Below are 20,434 nucleotides of genomic sequence, written 5' to 3' on the forward strand. Positions count from 1 at the left end.
CTTCCTCATTACGACGAGGTCCACGTCTTCTGTGCGGGAGTACTTCCCGTCCGTGAGAGTGACGGGGAAAGATAGGATACCCAAGGGGGTGTTTGTACTGCCATCGAACCCTTCCATCGAGGCGTAAACCGTTTCTAGGCGTTCTTTGTCTTCGTCGTCTAGTTTGTCGAAGAACTTCCTGTACATGACCGTTGACGAAGCGCCGTTATCAGCAAGAGTGCTGGAGGTGATGTAGTGCCCCAGCTGGCTTTTGATGACTATGGGACCTTCTTTGTTGGGCCCTCCTGGCACACGCGGGAAGCGCACTTCAGCTTCCTTCCACGCACTTGGCTCTGTTGTTCGTCGTTTTCTTCCTCTGACGTTGCCATGAACCATGTGAATGCTGATGTCGACAGGCTTTCGTCCATTGCCTTTGTACCGATTGTCATTCCTCCCTCCGTTCTTGATTGATGCCACGAGGTGTGTGAGTTTCCCATCTTTGACGAATGTTTCGACGATATCCTTCAAAGATGTGCATTCCTCGGTGGTGTGGCCTTTGGTCCCATGGAAGTCACAGGATTTGCTCTGATCAGCGTTATGACGCTGTCGGATTATTGGAGCCTTTGGCCATGGGAGTTTCTCGGTGGCAAATATCTCGATGACGCTTTTGGTGAGTGGCGTCCATCTGGGATTCCGGTTCGACGAGTGCGTGTTGTCCCTTCCGCCTAAGAGAGGGCGAGAGCTGGATTCCGGTACTCAGCGCCCTGGATGAAAGCGGCACGAACAAGATCTTCGCTAATGGTGCCCAGACTTGGCTTCTTTGAGTTGAAGCGAGTGATGAAGTCTAGCAAAGATTCGTCTTCCTCTCGGACGCAGTTGAGGATCGTCCACTGCTCTTCAGTATATTTTCTTTGTTGACTGAAGTGTTGGCTGAACTTGTGCTGGAAGTCTGCCCAATCATAGATGTGGTGGACTGGTAGACGATCAAACCACGCTCTGGCTGCCCCAACGAGCGTCATTTGGAACATGTAACACCACGTGGGTTCCGTCCAATTACTGACGGTTGCCCCCGCTATAAATCTATTCAGGTGATCGTCCGGGTCAGATATGCCATCGTAAGTGCCTATGTTGGACATCTGTTTGGCACTCTTTGGAGCGATTGCTTCCGCAATGTCCCTTGCGAATTTGGACGTTCCCGCATTCGCAACAGTTGGTCTGAAAGTTTTGGAGAAGCCACGTGGGTTTCCCCCCGTGTTCTTTGGTTTGAAGGTTTCCTCGAAATTTCTCTTCGAGTGGAAGTCTTCTTTACGCTTCTCTTTCGCCTTATGACGAGGGTTTGCGTCACTGTCAGATTCTTCCCAATCTTCATCATCCACATACTCGCAATCGTTGCTCATGTTGAGCTGTTGTCTAGTGCTTCCGAATTTGTCATTGGCCTGCTGGAGTGAACGTAAACGTTCGTCCAACTCAGCCTGAAATTCTTTCTGACGTGCTTCCGCCCAAGCTTTAACTTGTTCAAGTGTTTGTTGGGGAAGTCTCGTCTGTTGTTTCTCCACCTGGGTATCAGTGAATCCCAGGGGAAGATTGTTTACTGCACTTGCCCCGGCTTGGGTAACCGGGGTAGTGTTCGAAAAAATCGTGTATTCACCGGTGTTCCCCCCAGTAGCTGGGGTTGTGGTTACCGGAGTTTCTTGGTCACTCGGTGGCCTTGGCGTCGGAGTAACCTTAACCATCTTTCCAGAAGTTTGAAAAAACTGAGAAAAAGAATTAGTTCTAGCTTAATGCACGGATGGCGCCAATGAAGAAACACTAAGAGACCCCGGCAGATTACGGATAATTTTAGGGTTAAGTAGATGTTTCCCACGAGGGTTAGGTCCGGCAGAGATGGTTATTCTTCTCGACCTGCAAAACAGACACCGTAAGCTCGTCACTGAGAAGGGGGGTTCCTCCTTGTGACCACCCTCCGGCGTGAGAATCAGACTAGATTGCTCTGAATATAAATGTATATTGAGAGAAATAGCTAGAGAGAAGATAAGATCATGATACCGTTCCAAGGTGTTGGAGTATTTATAGCCGAAGGTAGGTTTCCAAGCAGGTACGGCCAGCTGTATATAATATTCCTTTTCCACCAACCACGGGCTACGTTCGTGCCACGATGGGAGTTGGTGGGTAGGCAGCGGCTGATAGTGACATTTTGTACTGGAGCGTGCTCCTCCTCGTACTATTGTCGGTGAGCTGTCACCCTGTGATTGGTTCATGGGCTGCTTTTGTCAGATCTTGTCTATTTGTCCATACCTTGGTAGGTATAGTACAAAAGATCTTCTAGAAGCGTACGGACTGGCTCTTTTGGGCGGGAATATTCCCGCCCTGCTCATTCCTTCAGGTGACATTGCTGAAGTATGAGTTAGTGCCTTATGCGTGTAGCCTTACTGTTAGTGCGGGTAGCCTTCCTTCTTGGCTTGTACCCACAGCTGCGGGAACAGGCAGGGTACTGTACTAAGGGAGGCTTTCCTGCGGGAACAGCTGGCTTACTGCGTGTAAGGTCTTCATCTCTGAGCATGGTGGGTCCTGCGGATCAAGTTGGTCTTTGCGCAGACGTACCTCTTCAAGGTGTGTCTTGCGGGTCCAACTGGGCTTTGCGGGGACCTACCTCTTCAGCACCGGATAAATATTTGCCTCCCGGCCAAATGTTCGGCTCGCTCTACCCACATGCGGGCAGTTATATACTTATATTATAAATAGAAAGTATATGAAGAGACAATTTATAAAGGTATAGCATCTACAACACAATACGTCTACAAACAACATATCATATTTCAAACTTTTAAAAAACACTCATTTATTATTGTTATTTAATAAAACATCTAACAACCACATTAAATATATTAAAAGTAATATGAAATATTATGTGTGTGTGTGAGAGAGAGAGAGTAATTATGTTTGTGGCTCACGGCACACTCGTATGTGTCAATGTGTGTGAGAGTGATGTGACAAGCTTAGTCCGTTTGATGGTTTGTAAATCCAGACAAAGGAGAAAGACTTCTCATATAATGGAGGTGTTTAAATTTAGACTTAGGTTTGGAAATCTAAACGTTGCCACATTGGCAACGTTAGAATGCTCTTAGGCTATGCGTAGTGGAGGAGCTACAAAGTTAGGCGTTTTGCGCCGTGTGGCGCCCAATCAACAAAGGGTAGGAATTTGTTTTTGAGGTGTAATGGTGTAGGGGCTACAAATAGTAATATAACATATATATATATAACATATTAATATAATAATAATAGAATCACACATCTTCCCGGCGACAATAACCCCACAACCCCCCCCCCCCCCCATTTCGCCCCCAATTTCGCCCAGGGGAGCGGTGTTCCTCTTGAAATTCGCCCCTGTCACCCCCAACAAGTCGCTCAATACGCATGGCCTTATACAACAATACTTATGAACACAAGGTCAGAGCTATGGGTTACATTGTTGTCACGTGACATTGATAGAAAAAAAGTTTGTATGTATTTTTACTTAAAAGTTAAGTTATAAAGTATATTCTTGAACGATGACATCTATAATGAAAATGTTTAGTTTAATAATTCAATTGTTGTCAGTTATGACGTGACATTGTTAAGAAAAGTTTACATGTATTCATAGTCTCATGACCAATTTCTCTTATCTATCAAAATCACTTTTGAATTCATGTTTTTGTCATAATATACCCGATGAATTTACACATCAATTTCACAAATTACTATAGTAAGTATAATTTCATTAAATTAACTTTGAAAACAATGTTTATTAGAGTAAACTATACACCACACTGTCCCTACAGTTCAATTGAGTAGCTATAAAATAATTTTAGAAAGTGACAGAAAAGTAAAAGTTCATTATAATTTATTTTAGTATATCTATTATTATAATAAACAAAAATGTTGGTAGAACCATAAACCCTTTATTTGGCTTAATAATTTACCAAGTGGCACTCTCATGTATTAACCTATAATTTCTAATTAAATTTATTAATTTAAAATTAAAATTTAATTATGATTTAAAACGTTCTTTATCTAGCTTTATCATTATGATATTGTCTCATCCATTCCTTATCTAGCCTTATTATGAATTACAACTAAGGGAGTTTGATTTATATTATAAAGTTATGTTCATTGCACCACCTTTTTTATTGATTATGATTGCCCAAATGACTTATTTACTCTTCTCACAAACCTGAAGTATATTAACTCTTGATTTATATTTTGTTCCAAGTTGCGTGCAATAGATCCCCTTTGTCAATGACAAATTTGGATGTTACATTGATAAAAACATGATCAAAAACATTAGAGAGTTGGGTAGAAACCAATTGATCAGATTATTCTAGATTATTTTGAAAAAAAAAACCTTATTTAGAAGATAAAAAACATAAGCGGGTTAGGTAGAAGGTCAAAGTGACTAATTTCATATGGACCGGTTGAACCGGAACACTCCTTGTCCAATATTTTGATTAGCAATAAGGGTGTCACATATGAATACAAAAGCCTTATTATTTTGAAATTTAGCCAATCATTCTTTCTTTTTTTTTCTCTCTTTTGATCTATTTGACTGATTATGAATGTACAAATCGAACTGAATGAATGAGACAAGACAAGTGTTGGGTATTAAATCATGGTTAGTTTGATTTATTTTTTGTTGTGAATTGCACGTAATAGTAGAAGCAATAATTGGACATCAGATGGCCTCATCAATGGTTAGGGAAAGTAGCAATTAGTTCAAATAAAAAAAAATTGTATATGCTTTGTTGCTATATAACGCATGGTTTGTTAATGTTTCGGTAAAACTGTAGCAATTTATTTGTATATATAAAACTTGCAACTTATTTGTAAAATAGAGGTTTATGAACTTTTCATTTTTCAATATTATATGTAATACATAATTTTAAGCATATAGCGTATTTGAAGATTTTATCAAATTATACCGTTTTCATCACACACACACACACACACATATATATATATATTGATATTTTTTAATATATAACTTATTATATCCTATAGTACATACTTATATAAATAGTTTAACACATTTTTTATATTTTATATTGTGTCGTCACATGAATAAATTTAATTATTCAAACCCGTGTTACACACGGGTAACTAACCTAGTATGATGAATATATCACTTTTAAAGATATGAAATAAAGTAAAGTGATAAATTGTGAAAAATAAAGAGACTTGTAAGTAAAATAAAAAAGAAAACTACAATTTAACCACCATTAAAATAATTCAATACTTAACTATGGTGTGATTACCAGAAATTACTACAAAATTTTACTATCCTTTAAAAGGTTTCTTGTACCTATTTTAAGTAATAAAAACACTCAAACATGGATCAACAAAAGTGTCTACAAGTATAATGAGGCTGCAAACACAATATCTCTCTTGATCTTCGAAACCGCATCTTCAAATTTGGCTTCAAGTTCAACTTCGCCAATCGACTTTGCAGCTAATATTAATTGCTGAAGAACTTCTTCCATCCTCCTAATACCTCTGATCAAACTGCCTTCAAATACTTGGGTTACTTCCATTATCTCGTAAAATTTTGACCCTTTTGCCCATGAATAAACAGCCTCCATAATATCAGGCCGAAACGAATTCACAAAGCTCTCCACGTCAATTTCAACCTGTCAAAACAACACATTATTCAAATCAATACAATTTAAGAATAAAACCATGTAACAATATAACAAACTATTTAATAGAATGAAATGAACCTTGCACTCTAGTTGAACTTTAGCTACCCTTCGTGCAGTATCTTGCAATTGTGTAAAAAGCATGTTGAGTTCTTCCCTCGGCTTTTGAGCATCTTGAAGCTTCTCTTGCCACACAAAACAAGATAAAAGAGAAACCATTTCTTCTACTTTTATGTCCTTAAAAACACCATTAAACATGAGCTCTGTTAATACCAATTCATCCGCGCTACTAATTTCACAAGCAACTTTCCCCTTCAATTCCACAACATCGTCTCTAGTCGCATATCTGCATCAAAAAGCATTTTATCTTATTAGTTATTTAAAACCATTTCCTAATAATGAAACAATATAGGAAAGAGTATTTGTGTACCCAAGTCTCCGAAGAACCCGTTTTCTTGCTTTGAGCTCATCTTTAAATGCGAGTGCAGAGGAAGACCGCATTGACTTTTTAATCAACTTGATTTGAGCAGTAATTTGTTTCTTTTTGTGCAGCGCTTTCAACTTTTGCTCAATAAGTGGAGATTTTGCAACTTCATGTTTCTCAAACAGGCTCTCTAGGGCTTCAATCTTCCGGACCGCCTTCCTATATGACCCACTTTTAACCTATAAAAAATATATAAACATTAGAACAATTTGACAATATAGGTGCAAATATATAAAATGAAAAAAAGTCTACCTTCATGTCTTCTTCAGGGTCCAATAGGGGCATTCCTTGTTTAGAAAATCTTGAGAGAATTTCAGACACCTTTTTTAAGGTATTTTCCCTATTTTCCCGTGGCAAAAGATCCTTTGCTATTACGAGCCGCACACTACTCAAGTTATCTATCTGTTGACCAAAGTTGACCATACAAAAAAATCAGACGTGTCTTGACCAGAGTAGACCATATAATATTAAAGAGATGTTTTGGAACAAAAATCAACAAAACATTTCCCAACACTCGAAAAAGTGACGGTACATGTGCTTTGACCAGAGTTGACCAAACTGAGTTGACTAAACAAAGACAGTTAGAAACTTGCCTGAGAAATAGGAACAGAAACAACAGCCGGTTCCCCGGGATCCTTTAACGGAATGATCTTAATTGTTTTCTTGGAAAGTTCATCCTTAGACACAACACATCTTGTTAGAACATCCACTGTGTAATTTGCATCTTCCGGGCGTTTGTCCACATCATCTATATAACATATATATACATTGACACACATATACATGTAAGTAATATGTCACGACTATATCTAAGAAAGAAATTATCATAGAATATAGATGTCCAACCTTCTGAAAGACTCTTGACTCTTTGAAAGTTGACTATAACACCCCATGTGACTCGATCCTCAATTGAAAAGGCAAGGGTACTTTCGTCATCATTCGTGCAACGGACACATACAAGCCTGCCAGGCTGCAAAAATGGCAAGCAATATCTAGGAGAAAATATGATGTCACGCACGTCCTTCTTATAGCTTTTATATTGCTGCAATAATGAATAATAATCTTCTAAACTATCCTCCTCTTCAATTTGAATCGAGTCCCTTTCGTCCTGTAGAACCTTCATTTGTCTCTGCAAACAAAAAAAATTAACTTTAAAGACAGGTCAAATGGGTCAAAGTCAAAAAACAAAACATGTTTCTGGTTTCAACAACCTCAAGATCAGGGATAGCTCGGTCAGCTTGAAATTGATAGAACGAATTACGAAGCAAGTTTTCAGGATCACCGTCTTCACTTCTCAATTGATTCAAAAGCATGTTGTAGCTTAAATGGAAGGCACTGAAAAATTCAACAACTAAAAGTCAAACACAGCATGCATATCATAAAAATCAACAAAAAAAATCACAATGCATCAATGTAATATAGCAACATATACCAAATTTGACAGGATATTTACGTTGACCACAAAAGGTATGCCTTTGACCACATACCTGTTCAAACAGTCCGCACTCCCTTTAACCATCATTTTAGCAGTTGAAGGTTCTAATTTTTCATCAACCATAAGAATACAGACACCACGATCATCAATTCCTCTACGACCCGCACGGCCACTCATTTGAATATATTCACCACCTGATAGCCATCTGAATTTATCTCCATCAAACTTCCGAACATTTGAAAAAACAACCGTTTTTGCAGGCATGTTAAGACCTATGCTAAATGTCTCTGTGGCAAACAAACACTGATACAAAATATCCCAAAATTAAAACCTCAAAATCAAAAAACATATGTAAAGAAAAAATATAAAATTAATAATAATGTCCTCATCTCAACCTTAATTAGACCTTCTTGGAATAATATTTCAATGACTTCTTTCAGTATGGGGAGCAATCCAGAATGATGCACGCCTATTCCACGCTTCAAGAGGGGAAGCATATTAGACACCTGGCAAAACAAAAAGTCAGTAAATTTACACAAAAAGATTAAAAAAAGCTCGATGCATTATTTTAGTAATTGTCCTGCCTGTGGTAGCTTCTTATCATCATCTGATAACATGTCCATAGCACTCCAAAAGATTGTTTCGGTGTTCGCTTTCTCATCATCATCATTTAGATCCATTTTTGCCATCTAAATATATTTAAGATAACAAAACTGTAAACTTCAATCAATATAATAACCACATATTCAGGGGGGGGGAAACGCCTACCTGCATTGCAAGGAATTCACATTCCCTTTTGCTAAAACTAAAGATAATAACGGGATCATATTGGCGTTGAATGATCATTTTCACCATTTTAAATATGTCACTATTTTCCCCACCTCTACCATTAACCAACCCCTTTTGAAACTTCCCACCATCTTTCTTCTCATTAACGGGAACAAGGGCATTTAAGGCTTTTTGAAAACTATCCTCACGAAACTTTCCCTTTTCATCCACCACCAAGTATAAACCATCACCACCCGTAGGAAAAAGATAATGTTGAAGCGGTGTCGGTCGATAATCCGTATAAACAATATGACACGGTTGTTGATGAACCTGCATTATTTGTTATCACATTAAGCTTTTTAACATCCTAACAGTTATAAACATGATAATTTCTAGTCTCACGGTCTCACCTTCGCAACCCAGTCAGCAAACTCCTTAGCATTTGGTACCGTAGCAGATAAGAACACAAAACGAGTGTTTTTAGGGGCCATGACAATACTTTCTTCCCAAACCACCCCTCGTTCTCTATCTCGCATATAATGCACCTCATCAAAAATAATCCACGCCACCTCACGTGTAAGCTCTGACCCCTTGTACTGCATACTACGCCAGATTTCCGTAGTCATCACCTAAAAAATATTTAAACTTTAGCTAAAAATATTACACTAAAATATGCAACAATTTACAGAAATATAAATTATAACTTATAAACATAATTACCAAACAAGAAGCATTGGGCTCAATCGTAACATCTCCGGTCATCAAACCGACATCCGAAAACTCTTCCTTAAACTCTCTATACTTCTGATTACTCAGTGCCTTAATAGGTGAGGTGTATATTACTCTCTGCTTATTTTTCAGTGACATTGCAATAGCATAAGATGCCACAACAGTTTTCCCAGCTGATGTGTGTGCAGACACCTATAATAATCCAAGATTCAATATTCTAATTAACAAAAACACATAAAGTTCAAATCTTTATGAATAAAAATTGAATCTTTACCATGACAGATTCTCCAGCATTGAGGCAATTAACAGCTTCGGACTGAAAAGGGTCGAGGGTAAATGGGAATTCCTTGGCGGGTTTTGAATCTTGGTCGGTGAGGGGCCGGCGAGGAGGAGTGACGTAATTATCCGGGTATGATACGTCATGAACACAGGCAACTGTTGTGTCAACCTCGTTGTTGTCTTTGTGTTGTTTGTGTGGTGGGGGTGAATGATTTGAAGGGCCTTCGTCTAATGATTTTCTTTTTACTGATCCCATTGATGAAATTTGAAGAATTTGAGATGAAATTGAAGGTTTAAAATCAAGGGTTTAGAGTTCAAAAGAGGAAGAAAGAAGAAACCCTAATAATGTAAACAGAAAAGAGCGGCTAAGGTATTGGATATAAAGTTTTTTTTTAGCTGTTTATTTTTTTTTTAATGGCAAGCGAGTCTCCAAATGAACTGACGAAATTTATCGCGTCGGCCATTGGAATAAACTCACCTTCGAAGTGGGAAAACCCTCACTTAGGCCAACGCCCGTGAATACTCGTCCAAAGACACGACAGTGTGGTGAGATAAAATCTGTCAAACTCAAGTCGTTACTGTTTTAGAGAAAAAAAACTGTAGACATGTAAATAAACTAAACTTTTAGTTAACGGTTTGACAAGAAGTCTTTTATAATTATTAATTTAATATGAAAACAAAAAAGGACATGCTTTATTTTTATTTTCGTTCATTTATATATGTTCGTTTATGTTCATTTATATTACTTTATTCGTCTGTGTTATAAAATCTACGTATTATGGATATTGATTTTTAACTAACTTTATTTTCATATATCTAATTTCGAAATTTGTGTTATGTAATAACAATAGTTTTTTTACACTTTAATTTAAAGTTTTCACATTTAGTTACAACAAACTTTGCGCTTTAGTGGTGGTGGCAAAGGTGTTGGTGTTACCCAGGAAACGCTGAGATTCGAACCTCACAAAACGCGAAAGGTGAAGAGTAAAAAAAACAAATTAGTTGTTAATGGTGGGTATCCAGCTTAAAAACAATCAGTGTGTAACTCGAATGCAGCCTAATGGTGTGTATCCAGTTTAAGTGTCCTTATTTCATTAGGGTTGTCTACTATCGAAATGTATATCTTTAATGCCTACTTTGAAGAGTAGTGACTAAAACTGAAACACACTGTGATAAAAGATGCAACAACTTCGTCAGCCAACAGTTTGAATGTAATTATTTTTTTTATATAGGATTGGGTTTAAATAATAATGTGATAAAATGGAAGTGACAAAACAGTGAAATTACCAATCAAAAGTACACCTTACCAAATTCATGACTAACATGAAGAGGTTTTGGACAAAGACACATATTTTATCCAACATATAAACCTCAGGTTCAAGAAAATAGTCTTAGGAATACCCAAACCACAAGTTTGATCAATGCTTCTTGATTACTTCTAGCTCCAACACATTTGAAAACTCCTTTTCTTCATCCCAATTGTGGAGTGGAATGGACAAAGTCAGTTCCCTATCTTTGCTCAGCTCCACTTTGAAGGTGATGGGATCACAATGTATTCCATTATCACTTAGCCTTTGACAGACCTCTCCTCCTTTTGTAACAATACAAATTATCCCTTTTATATAGTAAACCTTTAGATCATCTTCTCTTTCATCCTCAACATACACATGTAGATAAAAGTAATCCATGTCACGGTCCCCTCTCCATCTAACGGGGAGCTCCATTTTATAATCCATAACCCCCCTAAAATCAGACCATCCTTTCTCGCGGAAATGCTCCTTCAGAGCATCTCCAATCCGTCTCTCTGTGGATATGGATGCAAGAACGTTAGTTGTTTAAAAAAACGGGGGGTGCATAAACAGACATATTAGCATAACAACCATTTAACACAATCGTAATAAAATTTACTGGGTGACTTATTTCATTAAAAGGTTATTCATCTAGCTCATGATTTGTTTTATTTTAATTCCTCAACATATTGGGGCTATTTTATGAAAATCCAGTGGCCCCACTTAGTTAAAATATATAAAACTACGTAAATTCATTTCATCTTTTTCAGATAAACGGTTTTTAATTATCAAAAACTAAAAGTTTTGAATTAAACCAAAACGAACCTTCACTAACGGTTTGGTTTAACGGTTTAGACTTTGTTGGATCTTTATATGAATCGCATAAATTATTTTAAAAAAAAGGCTACCCTAATAATAGTATACTAAAAACAATCTACCAAAAAACAAGTTGTACAATATATAAAAATAAGATGCCCGAAATAACTAATGTTATATGCATAAAAGCAACATGTGAAAAATACCAATCCTATGTAAACATTTGTAAGATCACAAACCATAATACATAGTTGTATAAAACTCAAGTTCTTACAAGGCATGATTTTTATAAGATGGGACGTTTTTAACCATTTAAGCTCGAGTAACTTCTAACCTCTCTAAACATTAGTATTAAAATGATGGATCTAATGGTGCGTTTGGTCGTGGAATTTTTTCAAATCAACTAGAATTTGTCAAAGGAATTGGAATTTGTGAGAATTGGATTTGGAATCTATAAAAACATTTCCAAGTTTAAGGTGTGTTGGGTTCACATAATATTTTGGAAAGAATTGGAATTTATCACCCTTTAACGACGAATATACCTGACACGTATCGGCCTTGGAGCATAACCCAATGTCGGGCGCATAACCCAGTGTCTAATGCATAACAAGTGTCGAACACGTTACTGACAATGGAGCGAACATAACCCGGACGTGTAACCGGCGTGGATACATTGAAAGGATTGTTCAAATCATTCACATTTCAATTTTAAGAAGGATTGTCGAAACATTTAAAATGAAATAAAATTCAACAGGTTAAATATAACTATGAAAGTGCCCTGTTTTAATAATAGAGCGATGTCTCATATCACGGACGTATAGGGTCATATTTTGTCATTGTGTTACCCTGAGGAGCCAGGTCTTATTAGTTGGTTGTTAAAAAAAAGCACTCACTCTCATCTTCATGTGTTTTAAGGTGGAACGTTTTGCCTATGGTCATATCCCCAACATTTTGTGCCTTGTCTGTAAAAACAATAACTATTAAGAAACACACAGCACAACAAATAATGAAAAGAAAATAAATATACCCTTAAAAATGTCCTCCACCTTCTTCAATAGTGGCCCGATGAACGTCTTGGCACGTTCCGTATTAATTTTCTCTGCAGCGATAAGCTTTAAAGCTTTAAGTTTGTGGTATAGTAACATTGTTTAATTTTGTGAGTGTTAGTCATAAGGTAAATTACATTACTGAAGAGGTAGGTCCCAGCAGAGCCCAGTTGGACCCGCAAGACTCACCTTGAAGAGGGACGTCTGCGCAGAAACCAACTGGATCCGCAGGACCCACCATGCTCAGAGACGTGACGTCCTTACGCGCAGTACGCAAGCTGTTCCCGCAGGAAATGCCTCCCAATGGTGAAGGACTCCGCCTGTTCCCGCAGCTTCGGATACAAGCCATCAGGGAAGGCCACCCGCGCAGCAAGGCTACACGCACAAGGCACTTAGCTCTCAATCACTCAGTGTCACCTGAAGGAATGAGTAAAGCCGGGAACAATCCCGCACAAGGGCGGGAGGGGGAATACTCCCGCCCAAATAAGCCAGTCCGTACGATACGGGAAGATCTTCTGTACTGTACCTGACGAGGTATGGACAAAAGATCTGACTAAAGATACGACAACTCATTGACAACAGTATGGCGAGCAGCATGCTCTTGTACTGTATGTCACTATTAGCCGCTACCTACTCACCAACTCCTGACATACCACGTGCATAGCCTGTAGTTGGTGAAAAGGAATAGTACACAGCAAGCCTGGTCACTATCAGCCGCTGCCTACTCACCAACTACCAGCATGGCACGTGCGTAGGCCACTGTTGGTGGAACAGGAATACTATTCAGCAGGCCACACCTCCTTGGAAACCTACCTTCGGCTATAAATACCACAAATGGTATGACCATCTTATCTTAACATATTATCATCATATTATACCTGATATCTGCTCTAGCAATCTCTTAATATACATTTATATTTAAAGAGCAATCTAGTCTGATTCTCACGCCGGAGGGTGGTCACAAGGAGGAACCCCCCCCCCTTCTCAGTGACAAGCTCACGGTGTCTGTTTTGCAGGTCATCAGAAGAACCATCTTTGCCGGGTCTAACCCCTCGTGGGAAACAGCTATCCAACCCCCAGGTTACCCGTAATCTGCCCGGGGTCCGGTTAGTGTTTCTTCATTGGCGCCATCCGTGCATAAAGCTAGAACTTCATTTTTCTCCAGTTTTTTCAAACTTCTGGAAAGATGGTTAAAGAAACTCCGGTAACCACAACCCCAGCTACTGGGGGGAATACCGGCTACACAGTCTTTACGAACACTACCCCGGTTACCCAAGCCGGGGCAAGTGAAGTAAATTTTACGAACACTACCCCAGTTACCCAAGCTGGGGCAAGTGCAGTAAATAATCGCTCACTGGGAATCACCGATACCCAGTTAGAAAAACGAACAAGACTCCCCCGCCAAACACTCGATGAAGTCAAGGCATGGGCGGAGGCACGTCAGAAGGAATTCCAAGCTGAGTTGGACGAACGCTTGCGTTCCGTCCAACAGGCTGACGAATTCGAAGAATACTTGGACGATGACTCGGAGGAGTCCGACTCCGACGCGAACCCTCGCCATAGGGCAAAAGGGAAGCGTAAGGAAACGGACTCCCAACCGAGAAGGCATTTTGGAGAAGCCTTCAAACCAAAAAACACAGGTGGAAGTCCACGTGACTTCTCCAAAACATTCAGACCGAACGTTGCAAATGCGGGAACGTCCAAATTTGCAAGGGACATTGCAGAAGCAATTGCCCCAAAAAGTGCCAAACAAATGTCCAGCATAGGCACATATGATGGTATATCCGACCCAGATGATCATTTGAACAGATTCATAGCGGGGGCAACCGTCAGTAGTTGGACGGAACCTACGTGGTGTTACATGTTCCAAATGACGCTTGTCGGGGCTGCTAGAGCGTGGTTCGATCGTCTACCGGTCAACCACATCTACGACTGGGCAGACTTCCAACAGAAGTTTAGCCAACACTTCAGCCAGCAAAGAAAGTATACCGAGGAGCAATGGACAATCCTCAAATGCATTCGAGAGAAAGATGAATCTTTGCTAGACTTCATCACTCGCTTCAACTCGAAGAAGCTAAGTCTGGGTAACATTAGCGAAGATCTTGTTCGCGCTGCTTTTATTCAGGGCGCGAACGACCCAGAGCTCATCCGCACCTTAACGGGTAAAGATGGCATGCCATCCACATGGGATGCCATCATGACAGCAGCTAAACGCTTTGCGGAAACGGAGAAGCAACTGGGTAGAGATCTCCCACAGAGCACAAACCTCTACACCCAGAAAACAAGAGAAGACAACGTCCTTACCGCCCGATTAAACAAAAAGCGGAAGCTAGGCATTTGGCAGTCAAGGGTAAACTTTGACACCTCATCCGGCTTGCAGCATCGGTTAGGCGGAAGGGATAACGTACAGTCAAACAAGAACTCCAGATGGACGCCGCTCACCAAAAGCGTCACCGAGATATTCGCTACTGAGGAGCTCCCATGGCCAAAGCCTCAAATAATCCGACATCGTCACAATGCCGATCGGAGCAAATACTGTGACTTTCACAGGACAAAAGGCCACAACACCGAAGAATGCATAGACGTAAAGGACATGGTCGAAGCATTTGTCAGAGATGGGACGCTCGCGCACCTCGTGGCGCAATGAACGCTGAGCAGGCTGATGCGTGTAGAACCCCAGCAGGGGAACATGAATAAAATTCCAGCTTCAATGTGGAGACTACATGCTGCGTAAAGAACGAGATCCCGAACCAGGTGCGTATCGGCTCGATGGCACTCCCATCCCAACAACATGGAAGGGAGCTCAATTACACAGTTTGCATGTAAATCAATTCCAAATTTGTAAAGAAAAGGCCCAGAGCCACTTCTAATGGAAATGATTCTCCTTAGAACATCGACGCTGATGATTTTACATTTATACTTTATGAACTATCAACACTGATGCCGGTTTTCACCGCATACATAAGTGTGAGTCGTTGCATGGGGAAGGCGGCAAAACCCGCATAAACCCAAAAAACGGCAAACCTTCACGCAGGTCAGTTGAAGGGGAAAAGTTCAGTCATCCCACTAAATGAAAGTGCCGGTCTATCCGCATGAATCATAAGAGGAAACTGAACACTAACCTATTAACAACCGCGCGTCGAACGGTTATTCAAAACATAATTTCTAACAAAAAGATGAGGAAAACCTACACGCAGGTCAGACGTAGGTAAAGTTTAGCCATCCTACTAAGTGCAAGTGACGGTCCTACCCGCACAATCACGAAAGAGGAAGCAAAACTTCAACCTATTATCTACCATGTTCAAAGTTTAACTTATTCTACACTTGGAAAATTGCTAATTTAAACTAAAGTATGCAAGTCATATAACGTTTATAAAGCAAGGAATCCAGTGAAAGTTGCGGTCTTACCCGCAAAAAGATTTATATTTCACAATGATTCATTACAAGAATGACCGGGTAACTACCCGCCTACAAGAAAGTAAATCTATACAAGCTAAATCTATCCTAGCAGTGGGAAGGGATCTTCAGGATCAGGCTTCAGGGCCACTTCCACTTGGACCAGCACCGTCAGTAGAGCGTGGCAGTTCAAGGAAAGTTTTAAGGATAGCTAGCCCATCATCAGCAGCAGCAACTTGATTCACCTTCTCCACCACCGGATGCGGGAAGGCGGCGTACTGATTCACTGCTTGGTCGTAAACAGCTTCAGTATCAACATTATACAAAGGGAAGTTGGAAGGCGGGATGCCTTTCTCAACGAACCCTAGACCAAGCAGGAAGCCGGCCTTTTCCCCATCCTCGTGAGAAGCGTTGAGGGCTGCGCTCATAGCATCGTCATAAGACGTCTCTGAGAAGACCCGATGCACAACCTACAAGAAAATATACAAGTATCAGAACCTTTTCTATTTAAAAAGAAAAGCGTAAAGACATAAAAAGCATACCTGAGACAACGCTTCTCGAAGAAGTCATTCCTTGGCAACCAGAGCTTCTTGGAGGGCAGCTTGAGCTTCGTTACGGGCGCGTTCGGCTTCACTCTTGTTGAGGTTGGCAAGCAACACTTCTTTAGCCGCAGCCTCTTCGACGCCCCTTAGCTTCCGCTCAGTATGGTCAAGCACCCCCCTCTGGTCCAAGATCTCCTGGAGCTTTTTGGCGTCTTCCATCGCCAAGGCATCATGAGCCTGCTGGAGAGCCTCTAATTTGGCTTTAAGCTCTTCATTCTCCACGCGTAGAGGCTCAGCAACAGCTTCAGCCTTGGTGGCCCTCTCGGTTGCGTTCCTTGCAGTTTCCTTAGCCAGCCGAAGCTGTTCATTAACAGCTTGGGCAGCCTTGGAACGGGCCTCGAGCCGAGCCTGAACTTCAACCTCGAGGGCCTTGAAGGCCTTCTCCTTTTCCGCAGCCACTACGGAAAGCCTTTGGTTCTCCTCCCGGACAGCCCGCGCCTGAGCCACTTCTTTAATGCGAGCTGCTTTTAACTTGTCGTTTTCACGACAAAGCAGCTCGACGCGCGGATGCATCCGGGCCAGGAGAACCCGAAGCTCATTGGTTAGCCTACCCTCCTGGTAGCTAGCCATGGCTTCCCCCAACGCACCACTGGGAGCAGCGTGACGAGCCCATTCCACGCACTCCACAGGGGTGCGAAGGGTTGTTCCTCGGCGAATGTTCCATCGTGGAACATACACTTCATTGGAATCCGACACTGCAAAAAACATAAAGCAGTTAGGAAAAGATGATAAATAAATATATAAAATGGGCCAAAAGAACCCTACGCACCTGTAGGGTCAATAACAGGCCGATAGCCGCCAAACCCATCACCTGAACCCAACGGAAATCCATCCAAGAGGTCAGGCAGATGGGAAGGAGGCAGAGGTTGGCGATAAGCCCCATGCATACCTGAAGGTTCGGCCGTCGTTGCCGATGACGGAGGCATGGTAGAAGCCGCCGCGGTCGCCGCCGAATCCGCAGCAAAGTAACCGCCGGCTCGGTGAAAGATGCGATAAAAATAGCACTCACAGCCGGCGGTGACGTCATCACAGCTGGAACAGTCGGCTCAAAGGAGTGAGCAACTGAACCAGCGGAAGCAGGCGCAGGCGCCTGGGTCGTCGCCTCAGGTAGGCTGACCAAGCCTACCGTCATGGGCGGAGTACTCTGCGCTCCACCCTGGAATGCGTCAACATCCACGCCTGCACAAAGAAGAAAAGTGTTAACGATGGAAAACTATGAAGTTAAAGATAAAGGAAGTTTGTACTTACGGGTTTTCTTGAGCCTGAAAGTGCGGACGGGCGGGGATGAACCCGATGGAGCCGGCCTCTTCACGCCGGTCACCGTTGTTATCCTGGGCTCTCCGGAGGTGACAATCGTCGCAGCCTCCGGAGCGGTCTTATCACCACCGGGATTCCCCGCCACCTCTTCGCTCTCAGTCTCCGAATCAGACCGAGGCGCCGGATCGGCAGTGGAGGCCACCTTCTCCTTCCCCTTCCCGCCGGCAGCCTTCTTCTTCCGCACCAACGGAGGACCATCTGCGGATTCCTCATCAGAACATACGATTAGAGGAATTCCAGCAGAGCTTTCAACATTGAGGGGTCGATGGTCGAATAGCGCCTTACCTGGCCGCCTGGCGCTAAGGATCTCGTGGCCTAGCGGATAGACCTCCACGAACCGATCCGCCGTTTGTTCTAGGATGGGCAACTCGTTCTCGTCTAGAGCGCGAGTACCCATCCGAGCGGGACCGTCAGCCTCCTGCGGGTGCATGAGCGACTGCAAGTCGTTCCCCTCTGAAATAAACAGGAAAGAAGTTAGAGGAGATTCAAAATCAACAAAAAGAAACAAGGCATACCGTAAGGAACAGAGTTCGAACCGTATTCGAGGACGATCGGAATCTTTCGCGCATCCGCATTCTTCCACACCCGGCTCATCCCGAGCATCACTATCCCGGACTCCGCAAACCGGTAAACCGGAGATTGGACCCGGGATATCTTCGAGAACCATTCCGCCTCCTGGTAGTTGGAGGCGTGAAGGCTGGGAAGTGCTTGCCCGTTCTTGAATTTCATGGCAAGGGGGATGGCGCGAGCGGAGATGTAGAAGAACTCCCGCTTCCACGAGCGAAGACTGCGCTCGGTTGCGCAAATCTTCAAACCCTTAATCCGGGTTATCAGGGTATACCACCCCTGGATGCACCTCCAAGTGTAGAAGGTCATCAGGCGGTCGACATAGGGCTCAATGCCCAGAATCCGGCACACCCACTCAAAGTGGCGAACCTTGGCAATCGCCATCGGATGCACCTCGGTCAGGTGCACACCGTGCCTCTCAAGGACACGGTAAACAAACTTTGTCAATGGGAACCTAAGATTCCCATAAACAAAGAATGCAGCATATACCCCGATCTTGCCTCTGGGGGCATCGTACACCGTCTGGTGGGGTTCAGGAAACTCAGGCTCGAGAGACTCGAGCATGAACTTCCTGACGACATACTGATACAGATCGACAGTCAGAGCACAATGGCACTCGCCAGCAGTACTCTTGTCATCGGCTGTAGATTCGAGATCACGAGACGACATCTTGCAAAAAGAAAGAAGAAAACGATTTCAAGAGAATGCTCGACTGAAAGATGAGTATTCGCCGGAAATCGTTCTTAAGATGAAGAGAAGAGTGAAAGTGTGGATTACAAAGAACCCTCTCCCCCTTTATATACTAATCGCAATTAATGCGATGAATTTAATGCGGAAAAGAGAGAAATTGAAGGTGCAATGAAACTATGACACGTGGCAAAAAGCAAGCTGGCAACAGCTGTTGACAGGACGCGTACCATTAATTTCGCGGCCACGCGCCCGAAAAATCGCGCCCACGCGCCTGAAAAAGCGTCTGGAATGACCATGTACTGTCACGTCACCATAACTTCCTGCACGTCCTGACAGTCAGAAGAAACCGTCGCACGACGTTTCAGAGGTTTGGACTGTTCTTATCCTTTCACCAACTCTTCGAATTTCAAAATTCAAAAAGATTCAAAAGTAAGCGGGAAAATACCCCTTACCTTGGCAACCAAGTAACCGTAAGACGGATGCGGGTACAGTGTCAAGGCGAAACCCTTCACATACCTAGCACCCGCAGGGAATTGAAGCCAAGAATAACTTGGCAACCAAGTAACCGTAAGACGGATGCGGGTACAGTGTCAAGGCAAAACCCTTCACATACCTAGCACCCGCAGGGAATTGACGCCAGGAATACCTTGGAAGTAAAGTAACCGTAAGACGAGCGCGGGTACAGTGTCAAGGCAAAACCCTTCACATACCTAGCGCTCCGCTGGGAATTGAAACCAAGAAGGATCTTCTGGGCAATGCTTGCGGAAACGGAAATAACATCCCCGCATAGCGGGAACGTCGAGAACTACATTGTTTGAAGCTCCAGGATGGAATTGGTGGTTTTAACATAATTGATCACTATGTTCAAAACTACCAAAACCTCATGGAGAATCCACACAAGTGGGACTCAACGCTCCTGACTTGCGAGGAGGTTACAGACCTACCCGCATCATACCCAAAGATCAAGCAGGAAACTCGGGAATTTCTGCAAGTGACAAGGACTTCCGCGGGAAGAATCCCTATGGAAAACCTTAAAAACCCCTTTTCAAAACCCTTTGCTTAAGTCCAAAAGTTCACCTCACTTTATTAAACACTCATGAGAAGAACATTGGACTGGGGGGACTTGAAGAGGTAGGTCCCAGCAGAGCCCAGTTGGACCCGCAAGACTCACCTTGAAGAGGGACGTCTGCGCAGAAACCAACTGGATCCGCAGGACCCACCATGCTCAGAGACGTGACGTCCTTACGCGCAGTACGCAAGCTGTTCCCGCAGGAAATGCCTCCCAATGGTGAAGGACTCCGCCTGTTCCCGCAGCTTCGGATACAAGCCATCAGGGAAGGCCATTTTTATAGGGTTTTGCTTATATTA

General features: G+C 42.3%; 1 protein-coding gene across 2 annotated transcripts; it reads right to left on the reverse strand.

Moving 5' to 3' along the window:
• Positions 1-5,216: 5,216 nt before the first annotated feature.
• On the reverse strand, positions 5,217-9,684 carry LOC143618116 (DExH-box ATP-dependent RNA helicase DExH9-like). 2 transcript variants are annotated; one of them, XM_077090435.1, is made up of 14 exons: positions 9,339-9,684; positions 9,056-9,256; positions 8,746-8,964; positions 8,336-8,665; positions 8,152-8,256; positions 7,963-8,073; positions 7,620-7,870; positions 7,344-7,467; positions 6,979-7,261; positions 6,726-6,880; positions 6,385-6,534; positions 6,079-6,311; positions 5,730-5,994; positions 5,217-5,639 (listed from the first exon to the last, which is right to left on the reverse strand). In XM_077090435.1, the coding sequence occupies exons 1-14, from the start codon at positions 9,597-9,599 to the stop codon at positions 5,361-5,363; spliced, it is 2,967 nt and encodes a 988-aa protein (XP_076946550.1). In that variant the 5' UTR covers positions 9,600-9,684; the 3' UTR covers positions 5,217-5,360. The 2 variants fall into 2 exon arrangements, with proteins under 2 accessions (XP_076946550.1, XP_076946551.1); XM_077090436.1 differs by having other exon boundaries at positions 6,385-6,530; positions 6,722-6,880.
• Positions 9,685-20,434: the final 10,750 nt, after the last annotated feature.

The sequence above is a fragment of the Bidens hawaiensis genome, unplaced genomic scaffold, assembly GCF_021521415.1.
Source record: "Bidens hawaiensis isolate Kalapana, Puna unplaced genomic scaffold, B.hawaiensis_p1.1 tig00063687_1, whole genome shotgun sequence".
In the NCBI taxonomy this organism is placed as follows: Eukaryota; Viridiplantae; Streptophyta; class Magnoliopsida; order Asterales; family Asteraceae; genus Bidens; species Bidens hawaiensis.

Excerpts from the sequence above, each read along its gene's own strand:
- LOC143618116 (XM_077090435.1), bottom strand. The coding sequence starts at position 9,599 with ATGGGATCAGTAAAAAGAAAATCATTAGACGAAGGCCCTTCAAATCAT. Across the intron at positions 9,257-9,338 it reads ATGCTGGAGAATCTGTCATG|GTGTCTGCACACACATCAGC; the intron begins GTAAAGATTCAA and ends GGATTATTATAG. Across the intron at positions 6,535-6,725 it reads TTTCTGTTCCTATTTCTCAG|ATAGATAACTTGAGTAGTGT; the intron begins GCAAGTTTCTAA and ends TTTGGTCAACAG.